The sequence below is a fragment of the Nasonia vitripennis genome, chromosome 1, assembly GCF_009193385.2.
Source record: "Nasonia vitripennis strain AsymCx chromosome 1, Nvit_psr_1.1, whole genome shotgun sequence".
In the NCBI taxonomy this organism is placed as follows: Eukaryota; Metazoa; Arthropoda; class Insecta; order Hymenoptera; family Pteromalidae; genus Nasonia; species Nasonia vitripennis.
Window position 1 is genome coordinate 34,392,020 of NC_045757.1, and position 19,374 is coordinate 34,411,393.

General features: G+C 44.1%; 4 protein-coding genes across 5 annotated transcripts; 2 read left to right on the plus strand and 2 right to left on the minus strand.

The window, feature by feature from the left end:
• Positions 1-4,709: 4,709 nt before the first annotated feature.
• LOC100122936 (cold and drought-regulated protein CORA-like) lies at positions 4,710-5,381 on the minus strand. The gene is made up of 3 exons (XM_001607491.4): positions 5,370-5,381; positions 5,058-5,296; positions 4,710-4,866 (listed from the first exon to the last, which is right to left on the minus strand). Exons 1-3 carry the CDS (start codon positions 5,379-5,381, stop codon positions 4,710-4,712), a joined length of 408 nt encoding a protein of 135 aa, XP_001607541.1.
• Positions 5,382-9,287: 3,906 nt separating this feature from the next.
• On the plus strand, positions 9,288-12,784 carry LOC116415785. The gene is made up of 2 exons (XM_031920989.1): positions 9,288-12,197; positions 12,271-12,784. Exons 1-2 carry the CDS (start codon positions 9,466-9,468, stop codon positions 12,782-12,784), a joined length of 3,246 nt encoding a protein of 1,081 aa, XP_031776849.1. The 5' UTR covers positions 9,288-9,465.
• A 2,592-nt stretch (positions 12,785-15,376) lies between these two features.
• Positions 15,377-17,619, plus strand: LOC100678360 (protein lethal(2)k10201). 2 transcript variants are annotated; one of them, XM_032596021.1, is made up of 4 exons: positions 15,377-15,742; positions 15,828-16,023; positions 16,099-16,611; positions 17,169-17,619. In XM_032596021.1, exons 1-3 carry the CDS (start codon positions 15,558-15,560, stop codon positions 16,546-16,548), a joined length of 831 nt encoding a protein of 276 aa, XP_032451912.1. In that variant the 5' UTR covers positions 15,377-15,557; the 3' UTR covers positions 16,549-16,611; positions 17,169-17,619. The 2 variants fall into 2 exon arrangements, with proteins under 2 accessions (XP_032451912.1, XP_031789628.1); XM_031933768.2 differs by having other exon boundaries at positions 15,382-15,742; positions 17,173-17,619.
• Gt (giant) lies at positions 16,619-18,686 on the minus strand. Its single transcript, NM_001134921.1, is given in 2 exon segments — positions 16,619-18,223; positions 18,631-18,686. A coding segment is annotated over 1 exon segment (1,113 nt). The 5' UTR covers positions 18,201-18,223; positions 18,631-18,686; the 3' UTR covers positions 16,619-17,087.
• Positions 18,687-19,374: the final 688 nt, after the last annotated feature.

Genomic DNA, 19,374 nt, shown 5'->3' on the forward strand with positions numbered 1-19,374 from the left:
CATATATATATATATATATATATATATATAGCGACGGCAGCGTTTTTCCAAGCTCGATCGGCTACACAATTTCACGCTCAGTCGACGCGTTTGAAGACTCGCCGCTGCCACTTCCGCAGGCGGGAAATCCTCGCGGACCAAACGAATCTTACAGGGGATTTAACACTGCGGCGCGCAGCCCCTGGACTTTTTCGTCACCGCCGCTAGAATCCGATTTTCTCCTTACGCGTACATTCGCCGCGCTGCTTCCTTCCTCGATTGATCCCGCGATGATGCGTGTGCCCTGATTGCATTTCGATTTTGCCAACCCTCGAGATATGTAATATTGCGTGTGTAGATTTTTCTAGATCCGATCCGCGTTTTTAGGAAGATGCTACGCCGCGAGCTTGCGCGGGAAATTCAAATTTGCGGTTAAAGGAATATATTTTTGTTATAAAGAAAGTCGAATAGGTGAAACGCTTTGGTATAAAGGATATTCCTCGTGTGCGCGCGGTTCGTTAATAAAAGAGAAAAGATGAACTTTCCTTTCACGGCACGTCGCGAGCTATAGCGGGCGACGCGACGACATACGCGAAAAAAGCGCGCTCGGCTTTTCCGCGTGTCGAACGACCCTATATCGGAAAGACATAAACGCCCGGAATCCCGGCCGTAAATTAGGATCCGACAAAATGCCGGACTACTCGAGCATTCGTTTTTCGTCTCTACCTATATACTATATATATATATGTGTGTGTGTATATGTATATATACATATGTAGGCGAGGGGGAGGAAGTCTGCAGCTTCCAGCATCGTCGTGACCATCTCTCTTTTTTATTTTTGGTGTATAATAATATTACGATATACACTACTCTCTGAAGCGAGTTTGGCAAAAATATATAAAAACGTATCTGGAAATCCACGGCAAAGCTCGCGCGGATTTGCAGGGGAATAAAGAAAGCGCCATTAAAAGAGTTAAGGACCTTTACGATCGAAGGACATGCAGGGAGAGAGAAAGATACGCGTGTGTGTGTGTATAGGTAACGAGGGTGGCACGATTTCAAGAATGCGGAGCACGTCCTCAACCAATGCCGGCAGCCAGGCAGTAAAACAAATACCTCTTCTCTCTCTCTCTCTCCCTCATGCGCGACCTGTGTAATACGACTCCGCATGTGCATGGCCATCATCTCTCTTTCTCCCTTCCTGCATATATACATACACCTATAGAGCAGCGTTCGGCAGATATATAGCGTCGCGGGCGAGGGCCAGAACTCGCTAGTCCCTTTCATGGCTCTGTTTCCGCGCTTTTTCGCAGGCTCATTGCGCCCGCGAGTGTCTGGCATATATGCGAAGCCACCCCCGCAGGCTACTACGTGCGGAGAGCGAGAGAGCTGTAAAAATGGATGGCAAACCGCGAGCTGGGCTTCCTCTATGATTGGTTTCGTGTGCGATCGTTTTTTTTTTTTTTTTTCTCTTGTGCTTATGGAGCGAGTCGATAGCGAGATGGGACGTGCGAAACAAGCTGGTTTGGGAGTTTTGAAAAACGCGCGATTTTTGTTGTGAAAATAATGACGTTTTAGAAGTTGGAATATGTCTGATATGCTTGGATGAATATTCATCGAGCTGTATACGGTTTTATGGCTGACATAGATAATGGTATTTTTAACGATTTTATGTGCAATGTCTTTTGGGTTATTTACGATCGTTTCCTGGGTCGACGCTAGGCATTGGCGAGTATAAAAGGGGATCTTCTCGGCAGGTTTGTCATCAGAAGCGACTCGAGGTATCATCAGTCCCTTGTAAGTATTCTACAGTTTTAAATATTCTTTTCTATACAACTTTTTAATATCTTCATACTTCGTTAGCTCGATTTACCAGTAAAAATCTTTCTATATTATTATTCGTATTATTCGTTTTTTTTTTAATACCTTATCTGCGATAACATGACAAAATATCGTTGTATTGATTTCAGCGCCATTCAATAAACAGCCAATCATGTTGAAGCTAATCTGGGTCTTGGCTGTCTCCGCGGCCATCATAGCTTCTGCCAACGGTGGCAAAGGTGGCGGCGGTGGTGGTGGTGGTTGCGGTGGCAAGAAAGGATAATAATTACGTGCTGTAAACGCTGTATTTTGGCAACACTTAAATAAGCAAGATTCAACGGCAGTATTTAAGCTCACGTGGAAGAAGCCCAACACTGCAACTTGTCCACTTTGTACAATATCCGGATACTGCAGTTGGATCTTGACGAAACAGCGCATCCTATATAATACAACGATTATCGCACACGACGCCAAAATACAGCGGCAAGCTTTGTTACTATATATTACCCGAAAATGAATAAATGAAAATTTAAAAAAAAAAAATAACATCAATGTTCCTATTTTTTATGTAAATAATACGCCTCAATCTCGCACAGCAGCAGTCGATCACCGCAAGAGCTAATCGCTCGACAATATATAGCGTACACAAAACGTGCCGCGAGGAGCGCTCAAAAAAAGCGAGCACAATAAACTCGGTCGGACGCAAATGTCCTCTTTTGAAAGCAAAAAAAAAAAATAAAAAGAGAGAAAAATGTCCTCGACGCAATGCCCAGACGATGACGACGACGCGAATGACAGACGGCTGAAAGAAGTGGCCAATGTGGGCTGGTTTCGGCGTCTCGCGTGACACGCACGTCGGGCGTCCTTTGTTTTTTCATCCCTTTGATCGAGTGTTTGAACTCGCCTTTGTATCCCACCTTCTTCGCGGCGTGCACGCGCTTCAGCCCTTCCCTTTTCTTTTTATTTTTTTAACGACGATCTGTGTCGCTCGCTCTCTATTCCGCTCTTTTTTAATTTACCCCGGTTCTGAAACTCATCGGGAGTCCCCTGTGAACGCTTTCTCCGGCAATTAAAATTTTCAACGATTCTTCCTTTCAAACTAGGAGGGGGAAACTTTGATGTTGTTTTATAAATAAAAAAAAACGCAAATTGAAACAAACGAGCTACGAACAGCGAATCAGGTGTTCCACGCGATAAGTATACAAACACCAGCAGCAGCATCACCCATCACCAAAGCGCACCTGCATCGACTGATCTAGTTTTCACCTCGGACGTCTGTACACACTAGAGACACGCGATGGACCAGTTTTCACCTGATCTGGAGCGCGCGATCGCTTTGTCGTGCCTCTTTGGCTAGCACACGCGCGCGCAAGAGAGAGAGAGAGAGCAATAGAAAGGGTCAGCGGAGCCAATAACGCGGATTCCGAAACGGGACAGACACTAGAGGAGGAGCAGCAGCAGAGGAGAGAGAAAAAAACCTGTCGGCCTCTCCCCATTATGTTCCGCGCGTGCCGCTGAAGAAAAACTGGTCCACTAGCGGGGATGCTGATGTCCGTCGCGTTTAACAATGACCAGTGGCTAGTTAGAGCTGGTTTGGACCGCGAAATCCGTACAGCCCTCATCTCGCGGAAGGGAGGATGGATTTTAGGGGAGCCACGCGTATTGTGCTTTATTTACATTTAGCCCTGACTCTTCAATGGGGCCTAATCATTTTGTTTTGACGGAGTTAACTACTCCGAGGAGAGAAACGACTTTTGCGGATCCTGCGCGTGGACCGGTCGGGATCAGCGAAGCGAGAAAACGCAGCTCGTTGTGGGCTTTGCGGATAATTAAGGCTGAGGTTTTTTGTTATTGGGTTTGGTTGGCGAGAATGTCGACGGGTTGTTGGAATTTTTGCGGTTGTTTTCTAAATTTTTGTTGCATATAGCGATTATTATAATTGGAGTGAAAACAATTTCTTGGCATGACTGTATTTACTTTAGTGCTTGTACTTGGAACAGTATTGAAATGGCAACTATTTACAGATACTACTTTTAGTTTCAAAGGGTTCAGGAATTCACTATATCGAATGCACAAAGGACCCTTAGCGAATAATGCGCCCCTCTCGCTAGCTCTCGGAAACTCGTATACGTTACCCTAGACGTCGGTAATGCAGAATCCTACTGCTTTGCTAGGAATAGAGTAGGTCTAATGGCAACGGTCGGTAAGCTAGTAAGCTTAGTAGATCGCTCCCCTATCGGCAACTCTACGTCCCTACTCGATTTTCTGCCAATTTACCAATGAGAGGTATCATATAAAAAATTTTTTTTTTCAAACATGTGTAAAATCAAAACACGCTGTAAACAATAACGCGACGAAGTGGAATAGAAAGTGCGCGAAAACATTTTCGAGCAACACTTTTCCATGTTTCAATGCACACTTACTGTAATCGCTGCTAAGGCTTCAGGAATAATATTATGGATTTCTACTTCAGTGATTACTGTATAGGAAATAGAAGCGTTTCTCGAATCGTAAGAAATATTATATTACATTTCATTAGCACTGGAAATTGTTTTACTTTCAAGTGCACCTAGGATGACGGCACTTAATGCATAACAGCATTTTTCAAAATAATACGCGTAAAGTAGTTTGAGATTTCAAATATTTTATTGATCTTCTGTATTGGCACATGTGCATTTTTTTGTTCATTATACAACGCTCTCGACAAAAGCGTAGCAAATTTTACAGCTAGAAGAACTGGTCACATCAACATCGTTAAAAATGGCAGACCGCATATCGACGTCATCCACGCAAATGTACAAGGTAAAATCAATAATGATAATAATAATAATAAGGATCCCCGGCTTCTCGAACTCGCTGACGGGCCTCCAAAATATACAACGACGAGCCATACATATCCAAGTCAGCTCTCACCACTTGCTATGCCATCCACCATGACCGTGCCAGCCGTGTCCGCTGCTGATATAGATGGGCCAACCGTAGCTCAAGCCACCGTGCCAGCCGTGTCCGTGTCCTGACCATCCACCGTGCCAACCGTGGCCGTGTCCTGACCATCCGTGACTATACCTGTTCGAAAGATTGCATGAATATTGGAAAGTATTGCATTATACCGCGCGGGTGAATTATTTATTGGATAACTGCGTTTATCGCCGCGTTGCACAATGCGAGATCGAATTATTGAAATTAAATTATTGCGACTTTTACGCGCTCGTATAAATTAAGACTAATCAATGCGCGTTACAGAAAAGCGAGCTTACGATGGCCATCCATGTCCGGACCATCCGTGACCGTGTCCAGACCAGCCGTGACCGTAGGACGGCCAGATCCACGGGTTCCAGCCGTAGCTTCTCTTGTCAACTTTTTTATCCTCAGCTTGTTCCACGTCCTCTTGCGGCACCTGATTCAGCACACCCTGATTGACACCGACGTCGTTCGTCTCCGCGGGCTTCGAAATGATCGCCTGACCCACGGCCAAGCCCACCAGCGAGAGCAGCAGCTACGAACACAGCCAGAAGATTTTAGTAACGACTCAGCCGAAAAATTGCGAAAAATCATCGAGCCGAGCTTACCAGCAGCTTCATTTTCCTATACAATATGTGCGTGTAAAGAAACTCAGCCGAGCCGACTGATACACATGCGCCGATCGTCCTGGACTTTTATACCGCGTTCTTCATCCAACTCGTTTCCATCGTTATGGCGAATTCCCGATCCACCGGTATCACACACGCGTGTGTGCCCTCGCGACTACGAGAGTGACAACTCGGTCTCAGCCACTCCCATTACAGAATTGCAAAATCTAGACTCGCTGCAGGGCACCTGCAGCTCGAGGCTCTTACGCATCCGACTCGTTTGTTGTCATGCTCGCGCGTGTTACGGAGACCAACTCGCCCTATACCGGCTGATCGGAGAAAACAAATCGTGAATAACATCGGTATGGCCTATGCCGTAGAAAAAAAGTATCTACTGACACGAGCGACGAGTCCGGATAAAAGGGACAGTAGTGTCACACAGACAGAGAGAGAGAGAGAGAGAGAAACCCGGGCATCGAACTGTGCGGTAACAAGTGGATCGCGGAACAGATCGGTATACACCGCAGACCTGGAAACGACCGGTTGCACCTATCACGCGACGCGGATGTAAGTGTCGGCGATTAATTAACGATTTTTCGGACTCATCGATCGAGAATCTTTTTTCCTCGCAGAGGGGACTAGGTCCACCCGCTCGATTGTAATCGACGTTTCCCGACTTTCTTCGATGCAAAGAAGCGAACGAGGAAGTGTCCGCGACATGGCGCCGATTTATCGCGCTGCAGCGGCCTGTCACTATGGCCAGCTATAGCAGCGCGTTCATTACGCGATTCGTTGATGTTGCTCGTTTGCGGTGCGCGCTTCAAACCGATTTGGTCTTATTTACCGTTTTTTTCTCTCTCCCGAGACGACTTTTTCAAAAGATCGGTAGAATCGCGCTTGGAGAAAATTGGGCTAGTTTCGCGGATATTGAAATACCGGGTGATGGATTGTGTATACCTGTGAAGTAACCACGGCTCTCTGTTTACGAGCCTGAATTTTCGGTCGAAAAATGTAACGACTATCCGGTCGCATACGCCGAATATCTGGGCTAACTCGCGCAATTAGCTTGCAAAATCTCTCCGTGTACAATAAATCACGAGCATCCGTCGGGTATTTTCTCGCCTGATTAGTCAAAGCACAATCGGAGCAAACTAGATTCCGCGCGACACGTCGTTAGCAGATGGTACACGGCAATTAAAAGCCATCAGCAAAACGATGTCCCCGGGTGCGATTATAACGTAGAGCGGCACGTTTAAACGGACGATTGTCGAGAAAAGTACTCGCGCGGTGTGTGTGTGTGTGTGTGTGTGTGACACGAGAACGTTGATAAAATAGGAAACGCATGGTCGTAAACCCCATTTTTTGCATCGCTGCGTAAATGCCCGTACGAGAATTAATTGCAGGCTCGAAGCGTATCCTGTTTTGGAAATTTGTTTTGTTTACCTCGCGCCCGAGGTACACTATGTACGACATAGTTGTTGGAGGGAAAGAGCGAAATTAATGTAAATTGCCGTGTATCTGCTTAGTTTATGCTAATTATTTCCTACGTCGCGGCGGAGTCCTAAGTGATTCGAAATATGGTTATTTTTACAACCGGATAATTCGATACCGCGTGTAATGGAAAGTCGCGAGATTAAATGTTCTATTAGGCTCTGTACATACTTTTATCGGGCGTATCGTGTAATTTTATCGGCGTAAAATTTAAGATCACTAACGAGCTGCTCTCGCAAGCCTTCATCGTAATGTCGTTAAAAAGGCATTCCAGCAAAGTGCTTACTCGGAAACCGGGCTTTTCAAGCATCGATCTCTGCTGAAAAAAAAAAAATTTTAAAACAAAACCCCCCGTCTCACTCCGTCATAAAAATCGACAGCCGCACTTCCCCTGCAAAAACTCTTCTCCAAAGTTTCTTCACGCAGCAGCAGCAACTGCATCCTCGTCGCCTAAAAACATTCAAATTTTTTGCCCAACCTGATGCAGAAATTTCGCGTGTCCTCCTGCATGCGGCTTCGCGATTTCCTTTTTCGCTCTCCGCCACGTTTTTCTCTCTCCACACAGCGGCGCGCGAGAAACCGAATGGCTTTCTCCGCTACAGCCGGTTGCTTACTTACTGTCGTAAGTGAATCCAAAGCCGGCCTGTGCGGGTATGCAATTTGTCGTTAACGGAAACGTCAGTCCCGTGTATTGGATAATACAGCCGCCGATCTGCTACCGGTCATCTTCTTGCGCTGCAGCAGCGATGGACCACGATGCAGAAAATATTGTCATCGCGCTTCGCGGCCGATTGATTACGCCGCGCAAGATTCACTTCGTAATGACCGTTAATTATGCGCAACCGATTTTTTTTCTCTCGCCCGCGTACGAGAGTATAGCGCTGACTATGGCTTTTTAACGATGTGTAGGTGATAAGAAATCTGCGAAGGGACGGCGCACAATCGAGAGAGAGAGAGAGAGAGAGAGAGAGAGAGAGAGAGAGCGTTATAAAACGCGCCGGCGTTGAAAGTGGCTTTTTCTGCGCCTTTATTACGGTAATAAAGCGACGATGGAAAAAGGACGCCGGCTATTGTCACGATCAAGACGTTCGCTCTCGAGGTGGGGCGGAAAGAAAAAGTTTGGGACGCAAGTGAAATTTTCACTTTCAGCGAGATTCTCGCGCGCGGATTTATTAATAGCGTTAGGCATGACTTTACGCGCTTCGCAAGTGCAGTTCGTTAGGAAAGTTCGGCTCGACGATACGGCCTTTCCGAGTACAATAATTTCGATTTTACCGACTCTAACGGTGAGCGGCTCTACCGGTACGGATCGAAGTATACTATAGAAAAATAATCGAACTAAACGCAACAATTATGGCATATGCATAAAATCTAAGAGCCCGATCTTTGAGATTGCCAAATGAACCAGCGATAGGTATCTTACTCTCCTTCGCGAACGTTCTCTCGTATAGCCTACGATGCGGCAAAAACGACTCGCAATAAATATTAATAAAAAGCCCTCGAGCTCATTAAGCAATTACAAAGCGAAAAATCGGATATAACTTTCTACGCCAATTATGCATTACAAGCGTGCGAATACACCAGCGACGACAAAAACAATATTATTATCGCAAAGAAAGTCCCTCCGATCCAATTACACTCAACTCGCCGCGGGAGGAAAATTGCCCGCGTACACGCGCTCAAAAAGCCCCGAGTCCGTTTCTGGGTCGCGCGCGAGCGCGTTTACCAATAATCCATTTTTCCCGCGGCCACCTCGCATAATGTACATGCGTCTGCGCGCGCGAGGTGTAATTGCAATTTACGAGCAAGCGGCTGGTTAAGGGAACGCAGAATTTTCGTGCGGAGGTGAGTGGGCGGCCGTGACGGTGTCTCTAAAAAGTTTTTGCGCCAAGCCACTGCCAGCGGAGACTGCCGTGCCGCTTCACTTGACTCTAATCAACAGGTGGCTTTACTAGCCGGCGTGCAATTGAAGAGAAACTCTCTGTCTTTCTCTCTCTCTCTCTCTCTCTCTCTCTCTCTCTCTCTCCATAGGCGGCTTGGGTCCTTTCCGATATTATGCAAAATCCCACCACTACCCTCCGGTCATTGTTTAACGGGCTTTGACGAGCTACGACCTCGCCGCTGTCGACAGTTCGACTGCGGAACTCGAACCCGCCTGACTATCGCGATAGATTCGTGCGGACTTGTATATTATAGCCTATTGTGAAGCAGCCGGACTTTGGAGTGCGATCGGACGCTGTGATTGGGAAATCGCTGGACTATAGTGCCAATCGTTGCTTTTTTTGACTCGAGAATTTGTATAATCTTTTGGAGGATTATTTTGATACGCCGAGAGGACTGTTTCATGCTATGTACTATTTTAGTGCTAGACGTGGAATTTAGTGCCGGTTAAAGTTCCTTATTTAATAGCGAGAGTAAAGACGCAATTGTGCAAGGTGATATTAAAGTTAAGACAAAGTGTGCTCGATTCACAAAGAGCGTCATTGTCCTCCTCGATCGAGTGGAAACGTTGTTCGCCTGTGAGCAAACGTCGGGACTCAGTTGCCATGTGAGATAGATTGTAGGATACGGTGATCCGCATCGAATCATGAAATCTCACGCAGCCATGAGACTTCTGATCCTCCTGTGCCTAGGTCGGGCACTGGGGATCACTCCGAACGACGATGGTGTTTTCGGTCGCAAGAAGTATCCTCTTTCGACGAAGCACAACCAGCAAGACCGAGACGAGAACATGATACGACGTATAGAGGAGGAAATGCTGGCTCTCAACAAGTCCGGTGAGCTGCCTCGCGATAAGCGCGCCCTAGGAATACTTCTTCAGGGCTTTATGGAGGCTCTAGGTTACACGGTCTCTCCTATCCAACTAGGTTCCCTACCCAACCCGACCGCGGCTGCCCAGATGCCCGCTCCAGCTGCTGCAGCAGCGCCACCTGCCGCAGGCATGATGCCAGCAACACCTATGGGTATGCCGCCGATGATGATGATGGGTAACGGCTCTGCAGCGCCACCTACACCTAGGCAGAGGGAGACTGTCAGGTTTACGGGAGTTTTGAACTTCGGCAACAACGTCAATACCTCAAACCTGGTGACTCATCTTGCCCAGTACGAGCAGCTATTTCACGGTAACCGAACTGCGGCGCCACCAGCGGCTTCATCGGCAGCTCCAGCACCCTCGGGACCACCGCCCGCACCGAAGCCGAGCATAGACCCACGTAGTCAACCGCTGCCGGAGCCGCTCTTTGTCAAGATCCCGTTGCCGATCGTGCCCAACCTGCCGCCACCTCAACCACCTTCACCCATGCCCATAGAGAACACGTATCAGGAGGAGTACACCAAGGATCACGAGGAGGAGTACACCAAGGATCACGAGGAGGAGTATCACGGAGACAAGGATGACTCCGAACGTCGAGGTAACCACGAAGACGAGGAAGATGCTCACCAGTACAACGAAGAGTACGAGAACAATCACGAGAAGTACGATGAGCCCGAAGATCGAAACTACGAGTACAAGCCTAACGAAGGTAGCATCGAGACGAACAGTCACGACCATGACGATAACGAATCAGAGCCTGAATCACCGCCACCGGTAACGACGGTGAAGCCACAGGAGAAGACCACCGAAAAAGAGTACAAGAAAAACGAGAACGTGGTAAACTACAGCGTCGAGAGCAAAGAAATTCACGATCCGAGTGAAGTAGCTGAAGAGGCTCCACTGGTTGGTAGCAAGTTCAACCACGCCATGTACGTCGGCGAGCCCAACTGGAAAAAGGAGCACGAGGATCATTTGTACAGACTAGCAGCCGAGCGGGAGGCTCAGGCCGAAGCTCTGGCAGAAGAAAACGCTGAGCGAGAAAAGAACAGAGATCGTGATCACAAGCTAGCGGGCGAGAACAAGGAGTTCCACGCCAGTCGTGAAAAGGAGATCAGCGACAGAAACGAAGAACTTTCAGCCAGTTACGAGGAGGATGACGAACCTACAGAGAAACCTTATTACGACGATGATGACAAAAGCCGGGAACCTGACAAGGAAAGCTACAGCGACAGTAGGAATAACAGCGAGGACGAAGACGAGGATTACGAGCAGGAGACTAAGGTTTCCGAAAGACCATCGTCTTTGGAAGCTTCGACCCAGATTCCCAAAAAGGAGGAGATCACTACCAAAGCCGATGCTCGTAAGTACGAAAACTACCACGACGACGGACCTCGGCAATACAACAAGAATTACTACAACGAGGATGAGAAAAAAACTATCCCACCGGTGATCTCGTACACGACCACACTGCCGATCAGCTACAACCGAGAGAAGGTTCGCCAGGGCGATCCACTGCGCGACAGCTACGGTCAAAACCTGGAGAAACCTGGTGGCAAGGTGGACGAACGCGTTGCAGGCTACTTCACCATGTTCAAGAACCCCCAAACTGGAGTCTACGATCCAACGATAATCCAGCAATTCGGAAGCCCAGTTAGCGCCTCTTACGACAACAGCGACCTCGTCAGTGGCTTCCAGAAGATCCAGAAGGAATACGGTAGACCCGAGAGCAAGTACGAGGAGTACGAGATCAAGGACGACGATGACTACGGCAGCCACGATGACAGTAGGCCAGAACACCGAAAACTGCCAGCAGAAGAAATGAAACATTTAAGTGAGCCATCCTCGACTACCGAGTGCGACTGCAGCAAAGAGACCAGAAGGCCCGATGGGCATACCGAGGAGGCCAGGAGCCCTGGTTACACTGTGCCTACCAGTCTACCTCCTCCAACCAAACTTCCGGATGCTTCGGTAAGCTACGGACCATATTACTCAACGGTAAACCACCTGTACGATCCTCTGAGCAACGACCAGGGCATCATCGCCAGGCTTACATCCTACTCGCCACCTACGACTCAGAGATTCGAGACCAGAACTGACCTGGTCCAGAACCCTAACTTCGCGACTGTCCACAGACAGTATCAGCAGACTTACTCGCCGACAGTGGTGACGCTGCCAGAGCGTGCCACTACTCAAAGTATACTGCGGGAAACCGAAGTCAAGCAGATCAGAGCCTGGCCTGCGCCATTCGACTACGTTTATGACAACAGCGAACACAGCGACGTTGTCCACAGAGGATCACAGCATCCCACGAGACAAACGCTGTTTGAGCCCACCAAATCCGACTGCTATCACCAATCCCACTCGTTGCCACTTGGCAAAGAGGCGGACAGGGTCTACAAGATGCTGAAACAAGCGAACAATGACAGGTTCGATCTACCGTCCTCTGCTCGTCCCACGAGGAGGCCTGACAACTCGAGGGATAGCCGGAAGGTGAAACCAGGTGCTAATCCAACTATGAGGGTCAAGTGAGTTATTGACTATCGTCACTACTGTTGAGTCTTTATTTAGACAACTATATAAAACCTATTTTCTTTCCAGTATCTACGCGCCAACGACGACGCAGCCGACAATCTGGGACAGTCGAAAAAGACCAACCACTACCGAACGTCCCGCAATAAGGCATCATCAGCATCATCGTACCTACCCCTCAATTCCAGAAACCCTAACACCTCATCCAGGTAGTCTTCTGCGTCCTCCCGTGAGAAATCCCGTCGCCTTCAACAACCAGTTCTTCAGGCGTCAGGACCAGAACCCAAGGCAGTCGAATAATAGACAGGTGAGCAGAACGAAACCCACCGCGAAGAAGAAGCATCAGGTGAAGGACGAGTCGTTGAAATACGTCGAGAAAGACGGTATGCTGATAATACCTGAACCCACGCCATACTACTACAACGAGAGGATCGAGGAATTCACGGATGAGCCGCTGCTCAACGGCGAGAAAATCAAGATCAAAGAGTACAGGAACAGAATAGCATCGGTTAAGGTGTCCGAACTCAAACAGCAGCATCCCGAGGGATCGTCGCAAATAGTACAGTACTCGAGGCACCTCTGAGTGTGACGATTTTCTACTTTGTTGATGTACGGTTAATATAATATTGACTCTTAAAAGTTATATCGATGGTAAAGTGCAATAAAAATTAATGAACTGGAATTCTTTCAGAAAACGAAAGCGAGAGATCAACGTAATGAACATAAGCTGAATTTCAGACGGAGTCATGACGCGCTAGCTAGTCAAATGACTGCATTCGAAATCGACGACGTGAAGACTTTAGTTTTATTGAAATGCAACGTTATTGCGAAAGATCATATTGATTTATAATATATACATATATTTGATTGATTATGATTGAATAAAACATTTTAATAATATAACAATACTAGGAATTTTCATTAAATATAAATATATTTTTTTTTATTTAACAATTTTATATTATAATATAATTGTTAAATTACATTGCTTATTACTTCTAAATTTATTGAAAATAAATTTGTATAAGTTACGAATTACTTTCAAATTTCCCGTCAGAATATAAGCGTAATGCCATTTTCATATCTATATATGTTCACCCGAATTAATTAATGATTAATTATTATCTTATTTTAATAATGGTAATAATCGCATGCTTTGTCATAATGAACAGCAGAATATAAATAGTAAATGCACATCAATACGATGCAGTATTAACAATATAAAGATCTTTGTCTTTAACCACATTCAGTCCTACTGCTGCAAAAACTACTGAGAGATTTGAAAAAAAAAAGTAATTTTGCGGAAAAGTGATTCACTTTTATATAAACATGCAATATGTAGCATTTACAGAACATCCTCCTCTCTTAAAAAAATGATGGCCTTTGTTGTGAAGCATTTAATACGTGATTTTGATTGGTTGCTGTTTGGTTGCCTAGGCAACGAGATCAGAACCGCGCTTTAAATTCATAACCCTCAAAACAGTCATAACTCATAACCCGGTAGAAATGTTTGAGGTGTTTAAAATGAAATGTGGAAACCTTGATAACAGATAAAATATATGTAATATAACTAGCAAGAAATTTTAGTAAAAATTAATCATTACCAAGAGTGTGTAGTATTACAACTTGTGTATTGAAAAGTGGCACCCTCACCCTAATTTAAGTAGTAATAAAGTGTGTGAATATTATTTAGTTTATTTTTTGAAATGTCAGTGAGAAGTTCAATTAAAAGAATAAAGAGTTTGAAGATATACTGTGTCTCTGTGCCCAAAGTCGCCCTCGGTAAGGTTTGAGAGGTGAATTTAAAGAAAAGTTCAGTATCCGAGTCAGTAAGTTTAAGTCTATCATTATACAATGCTCTTCTAATGACAATGAATAACAATGAATTGTAAAAAGGCTACTAGACAACTAAAATATGACACTGACACTTCCTATGTTACCTAGAAATATGTAACCTAGATGATTCTGATTTAACTGTTTTCGTTCATATTTTTACATGCAGGCTCATGCGAATTTTTTAATTGAGCAGGTCAAATTTTACTTATAGCCAGTTACGCAGAAACTACTATCTCTAGCACATTGTATTTCTGGTTTCTAGCATATTTTTATCAAGGTGTTAGGTAATTAGAATTTTGACTTTTAATAGTTGTGAGAGATTTTGAGAACTAACAGGTCTAGAGAGCTCATATTTTGCATATAGATTTCTTTTGTGATTGTGGAAAGATATTTAAAGTTGAATCAACGTTAACTGAAATACTTTTGTTTTCGACTACAACACCCATGATAATTATTTAGTCGTATAGCATGAGTTTGCATTCACATCAGTGTCGAAATCAGAAGTTTTTCAGTTAACGTTGATTCAACTTTAAATATCTTTCCACAATCACAAAAGAAATCTATATGCAAAATATGAGCTTTCTAGACCTGTTAGTTTTCAAATGAGAAAAAAATGCAAAAATGGAGAAACAGCTATCGGTCTCAAAATCTCTTACAACTGTTAAAAGTCAAAATTCTAATTAATGCCTTGATAAAAAAGCTAAAATACTTATCACTTTCTTCATGTAAAAATACACTGGAAACCAGAAATACAATGTGCTAGGTAGTTTATGTGTAACTGTCTACAAGCAAAATTTGATACGCTAAATTAAAAAATTCATATGGGCCTCGATGTGAAAATATGAATGAAAACAGTTAAATAATAATCATGTAGGTTACATGTTTTCTAGGTAGCACAGTAAGTATCTGTGTAAAATTTCAGTTTAGTTTTTTTATAATGTTAGATATAGCTTTTTTTATAATGCAAATAAATGGCATTGTAATGATAGACAAACCCACTGACTCTTATACTGAACTTTTCTTCAAATTCACTATTGAAACCAATGATGACGACATTGAGCATTATTAATATATTTATTAAAAAATAGTTTTGAGGGATTTAGTAACATGTTACATGCTTATAAAATATTAGCAGACGTTAGTGTGCCGCCCAACACTTATGGTAGATTTTCTACCAGTGTTATTAGACAGAGATAGAATCAAGAGCGCGCGAAGCGCGCCTTCATTCCTATAGTATTTTAAAATTATCAGCTTTACCATATAATATGACCTTTTCTCGGTAAAGTAGAAATACTTATATAGAAGAGGTCGTCGGTAAAGTAGTTATCTATAATAAATAGGTAAAAATCAGAAGCCGCTTTGCGCGCATTGATTTATAATTGTTGTGATATAGTGCGGGATGTGATCGTCCTGTTCATATCGTTCCGTTATTGCTTGTTTGCGATAAATTTAAAGTAACTTCAACAATTAATCCATTTATTCCGAAACATTATCTGTTAGTTAAGAGACAAGAGGTGATAATGGACACGGATATAAGAGGAGGCGATCACGGAGATAATGAACGTCTCCATGCTCAACTAAAAAAAATAGGAATCGGTCGGCGATATCTGTGCGAACGTTTTTTCAATCAATCGTACGAATATTGCAGACTTTTTGAGTGCAAAGGTGTTACTGTCGAAGATGAAGAAGTACTTTGTCATCAAATGTAAGATCATTCGTTATTCACTTTATACACCGTAGAACTTTATCGTTTGTAACCTAAAAAAATGTGAAAATTTTTTCCATTTCAGATTGGAGTCATTCCAATGTAATGCCTGCCCGGAAATCTTTGATAACCTATTCGATTATCAGTTACATTACAATGATCTGCATCATCTTGTCTGTGCTGAATGCAAGAAAAAGAGACCAACTGCTCGTCTTTTGGAAATACATGTCCAAGAAACGCACGACAGTTTTTTCCAAGTGATGGCTGAGAAGCAACCAATGGTGCGTGTATTGTTTTAATTTTTTTATACGTCATTTCTTCGATAAAACTGTATTCAATAATCTGATTGATTGCAGTACCAATGCTTTGTATCGCATTGTGATGTCAAATTCAAAGATCCTCTGGAACGAAGAAATCATTGCAGGAAAGTTCACCTGTTTCCAAAACGTTATAGGTATGATGAGTTGGATAAAACAACATCAAAAAAGAAAGCTAGTGAGAATGAAACACCTATGGAGACAGATCTGATCGAACCTAGAGCAAATAAAAAAAAAAGTGTTTACCTTGGCAAGAATCTTCCAAAAGCTTTTACAACAGAAAAGTTTGAAATAATAAAACCTGCAACTTCTACTACGGATGATCCAAAACCCGAAAAGAAAATGTCACTGGTTACCATGTTTGTACCCACTCAAGTAAGACGAAAATCATTCGCAAAAACTCTTACTGGCGACAAAACAATGGAAAAAGATGTTCTTGAATCGGAAAGTATAATGGATCTAGCAGATTCATTACCAACCACCAAATAATCGACAGTTTTCTACGTAGAAGGAAGTGATAAATGGAGCGCTGTACACAATTCACAAAGACATGTATGTATGGTAAAAAAAGCATTCTTATTATTATTCTTGTAATTCTATTTGTACAATTCATTGAGGGGGGGGGGCGCGCTTGCACCCCAATTATCATTAATTTAAATATATACAATTTGATGCATCACAATAATACACAAGCGAGCGTGAGCGAGAGCGAGAGAGAGAGAGAGAAAACGCCGCAAGTAATAATTATCTAAATTTTCTAATTCTAACTGATTCCGCAGTTTTTAACCTATCGATCTTAAAATTAAGCAGTCTGTTGCTCGAGATGCAAGGCTACGAGGATAGTAGAGAAATCTCTATAAATAAAAATCGATATATCATATTATTTGTTGCTCGAGATGCAAAGCTACGAAGATAGTAGAGAAATCTCTATCAATAAAAATCGATATTTCCATATTATTTGTTGCTCGAGATGCAAGGCTACGAAGATAGTAGAGAAATCTCTATCAATAAAAATCGATATTACAAACTTAACGGCCGTAAAGCAACTTTGAATTCTCCGCCTTCAATATTGCGTTCTCGTACTTTAATTTGTTGTATTCTGCTTCAAGGAAGGCTGCTTTGATGGCGATCTCGTCCTCCTTGGCTCTCCTGGCATCTCTGGACCTTTTGGCGGCCTCGTTGTTCTTCCTCCTTCTTTCCCAGTAAGCTTCGTCTTTGTCGCTGCAAGTGCTGGTGGGCAGCATGGGACTTTTGCTCATACGGCGCATCTTGATGTTGGTGCCCTCGTTCGTCCTCTTCACGCAGTCCAACATTTTGTTACGGAAGTCGGAGTACTTCTCCTTCAACTCCTGGTCGAACATCATGTTCGGGCTCAAGGTGAGAGACAGCGCATCCTTAGGGTAGGCCTTGAATGGCCTTGGAGCCTTCTTGCTTTCTTCGGAGGATACGTTCATCTGTTGGACATCGCGAGGGGACGGCGGCGTGGGTATCTGCATCGACGGCACCGGCACCGGCACATGATTGTTGACCTGGGACAGCAGCGTCGGAAGCACCTGTGGAATGCTCATCGGTATCGGCACCGGGAGGCTCATCGGGTTCATGTTCATCGGAATCATCGAGTAAGCCGGATGTGCCTGCATCAAGCCGTTCGAGTGATCGTAGATTGGCTGGAACCTCGTTTTCTTCGGCGAGTCGGATTCCGATGGTGGAGTCATAATGTAGGCGCGGTTCAAAGGACTTTTCCTCTCGTGATTGGAGGTGAAGGCCGTCGACTCGTCGTGGTGGTAGTGGTGAGTCAAGGTTTGCTGAGTCTGTTCCATCTCTTTCTGCTTTGGAGATGGCTGAGGATGCTGATAACTGTGCATGTGTTTGCTATCATTGTTGTTGTTGTTGTTGTTGTTGTTTTCACGATGATTTTCCAGGTAAGGCGATCCTCGTAGAGGCGAAATTGACGAAATCGGCGAAATCATCGGCTCCTTTTCGTAGTCCGATGGGGGACTTGGCGGCATAGACTTTTTGCAAGACAGATCCAGTACTGGTGGCTCGCAAGGCTCGTCGACTGGCTTCTGCGGCGGCGTGCTGCTGGAGTAGTCCAGCCCGTGGAGCGACTCCATTGAAAGCTTCTCGAATGACTTGGTCATCTTTGTAAATATTGTTTGACCAACTGTAAATAGAAAAGTCATTGGTTAGTTTAAAGGTAGAATATGTCACCGCGCTTAAATTTTTTTTGAGTGATGTTAACTGATTTTTACAATTTAAAAATATTATGCTGAATCGTTAAATTATTATCAAAGTTAGCTGCTATAGATTTTAAGTTAAAATTTATTTGAATAAATCGTATTTTAAAAATTAAAAAAAAAACGTTTTTTCCAACAAATGTCAGACAAGTTAGGTTCCATCCTAAATAATTTCATTTATTTTATGAAACATTTTTCGAAAGTAAATTGCCGATTTTAGCGATTCACTCGATAATTTCAGATGGAACCTTACTGTCGAACACTAGCGAAAAATTTTTAATGAAAACTACGTCTTGCAATTAACACTATTCGATATAAAGAAACGTAGACGCACCTTAACGTTGATGAATCTCTGCGGTAAAAGCACAAAAAGCACAACACTTGAACGATAGTTCGTTGCTTGTCAAAAATTGGTCGAACTATTGTAAAAGTCCTCGAAAATAGGCAATCAATGCGCACGACACTGACCACTGACACTCTACTGCTACTGCGGCACTCAAGGTCCGGATGCTCAAGTAGTGTTCGGCTCGCCGTCCAAAAATCGTTTAATGCTGGAAGGGGGTGCTCAGTACTTATATAGGCAGGCAACCCTTGTCTACTGGCAGTCCTCCTTGGCGCGCGAAGACGAGTGGAGAGGGAAATTTTGACAGCCGGGGCAAAGTGACCGCCCGCTTGACAGCCGCAGAGTAGGAGGAGCAGCCGTAATAGAAAAGGACGGTCTCGAAACGAGAGAAGGGGAAAGTGGCAAACACAACCGAAGCTTGTTATGCCCGCGATGCATCTTGAAATTGCAAAGTATTCGGCTATTTCGTTATAATTATGCTGTTTATTTCGTTGAAAGATCGCTGCGACCGATTTGTGCTGCAAGAATTGTTTGACGAACTTGAATGATTGTAAAATTCGCCGCTGGGTCATAAATAAGATTATCCGATTTCGAATCGTTTAATAAAAGCGCTAATAGCGGTAGGTGTGTCTCACAAGAGTTCCTTTTGCATATCTACGCAAATGACGGTTGTTAAAAAAATACCTACTTAATTATTATAGATCGGATTTATTCGGCTACTCGAATATAATAGTT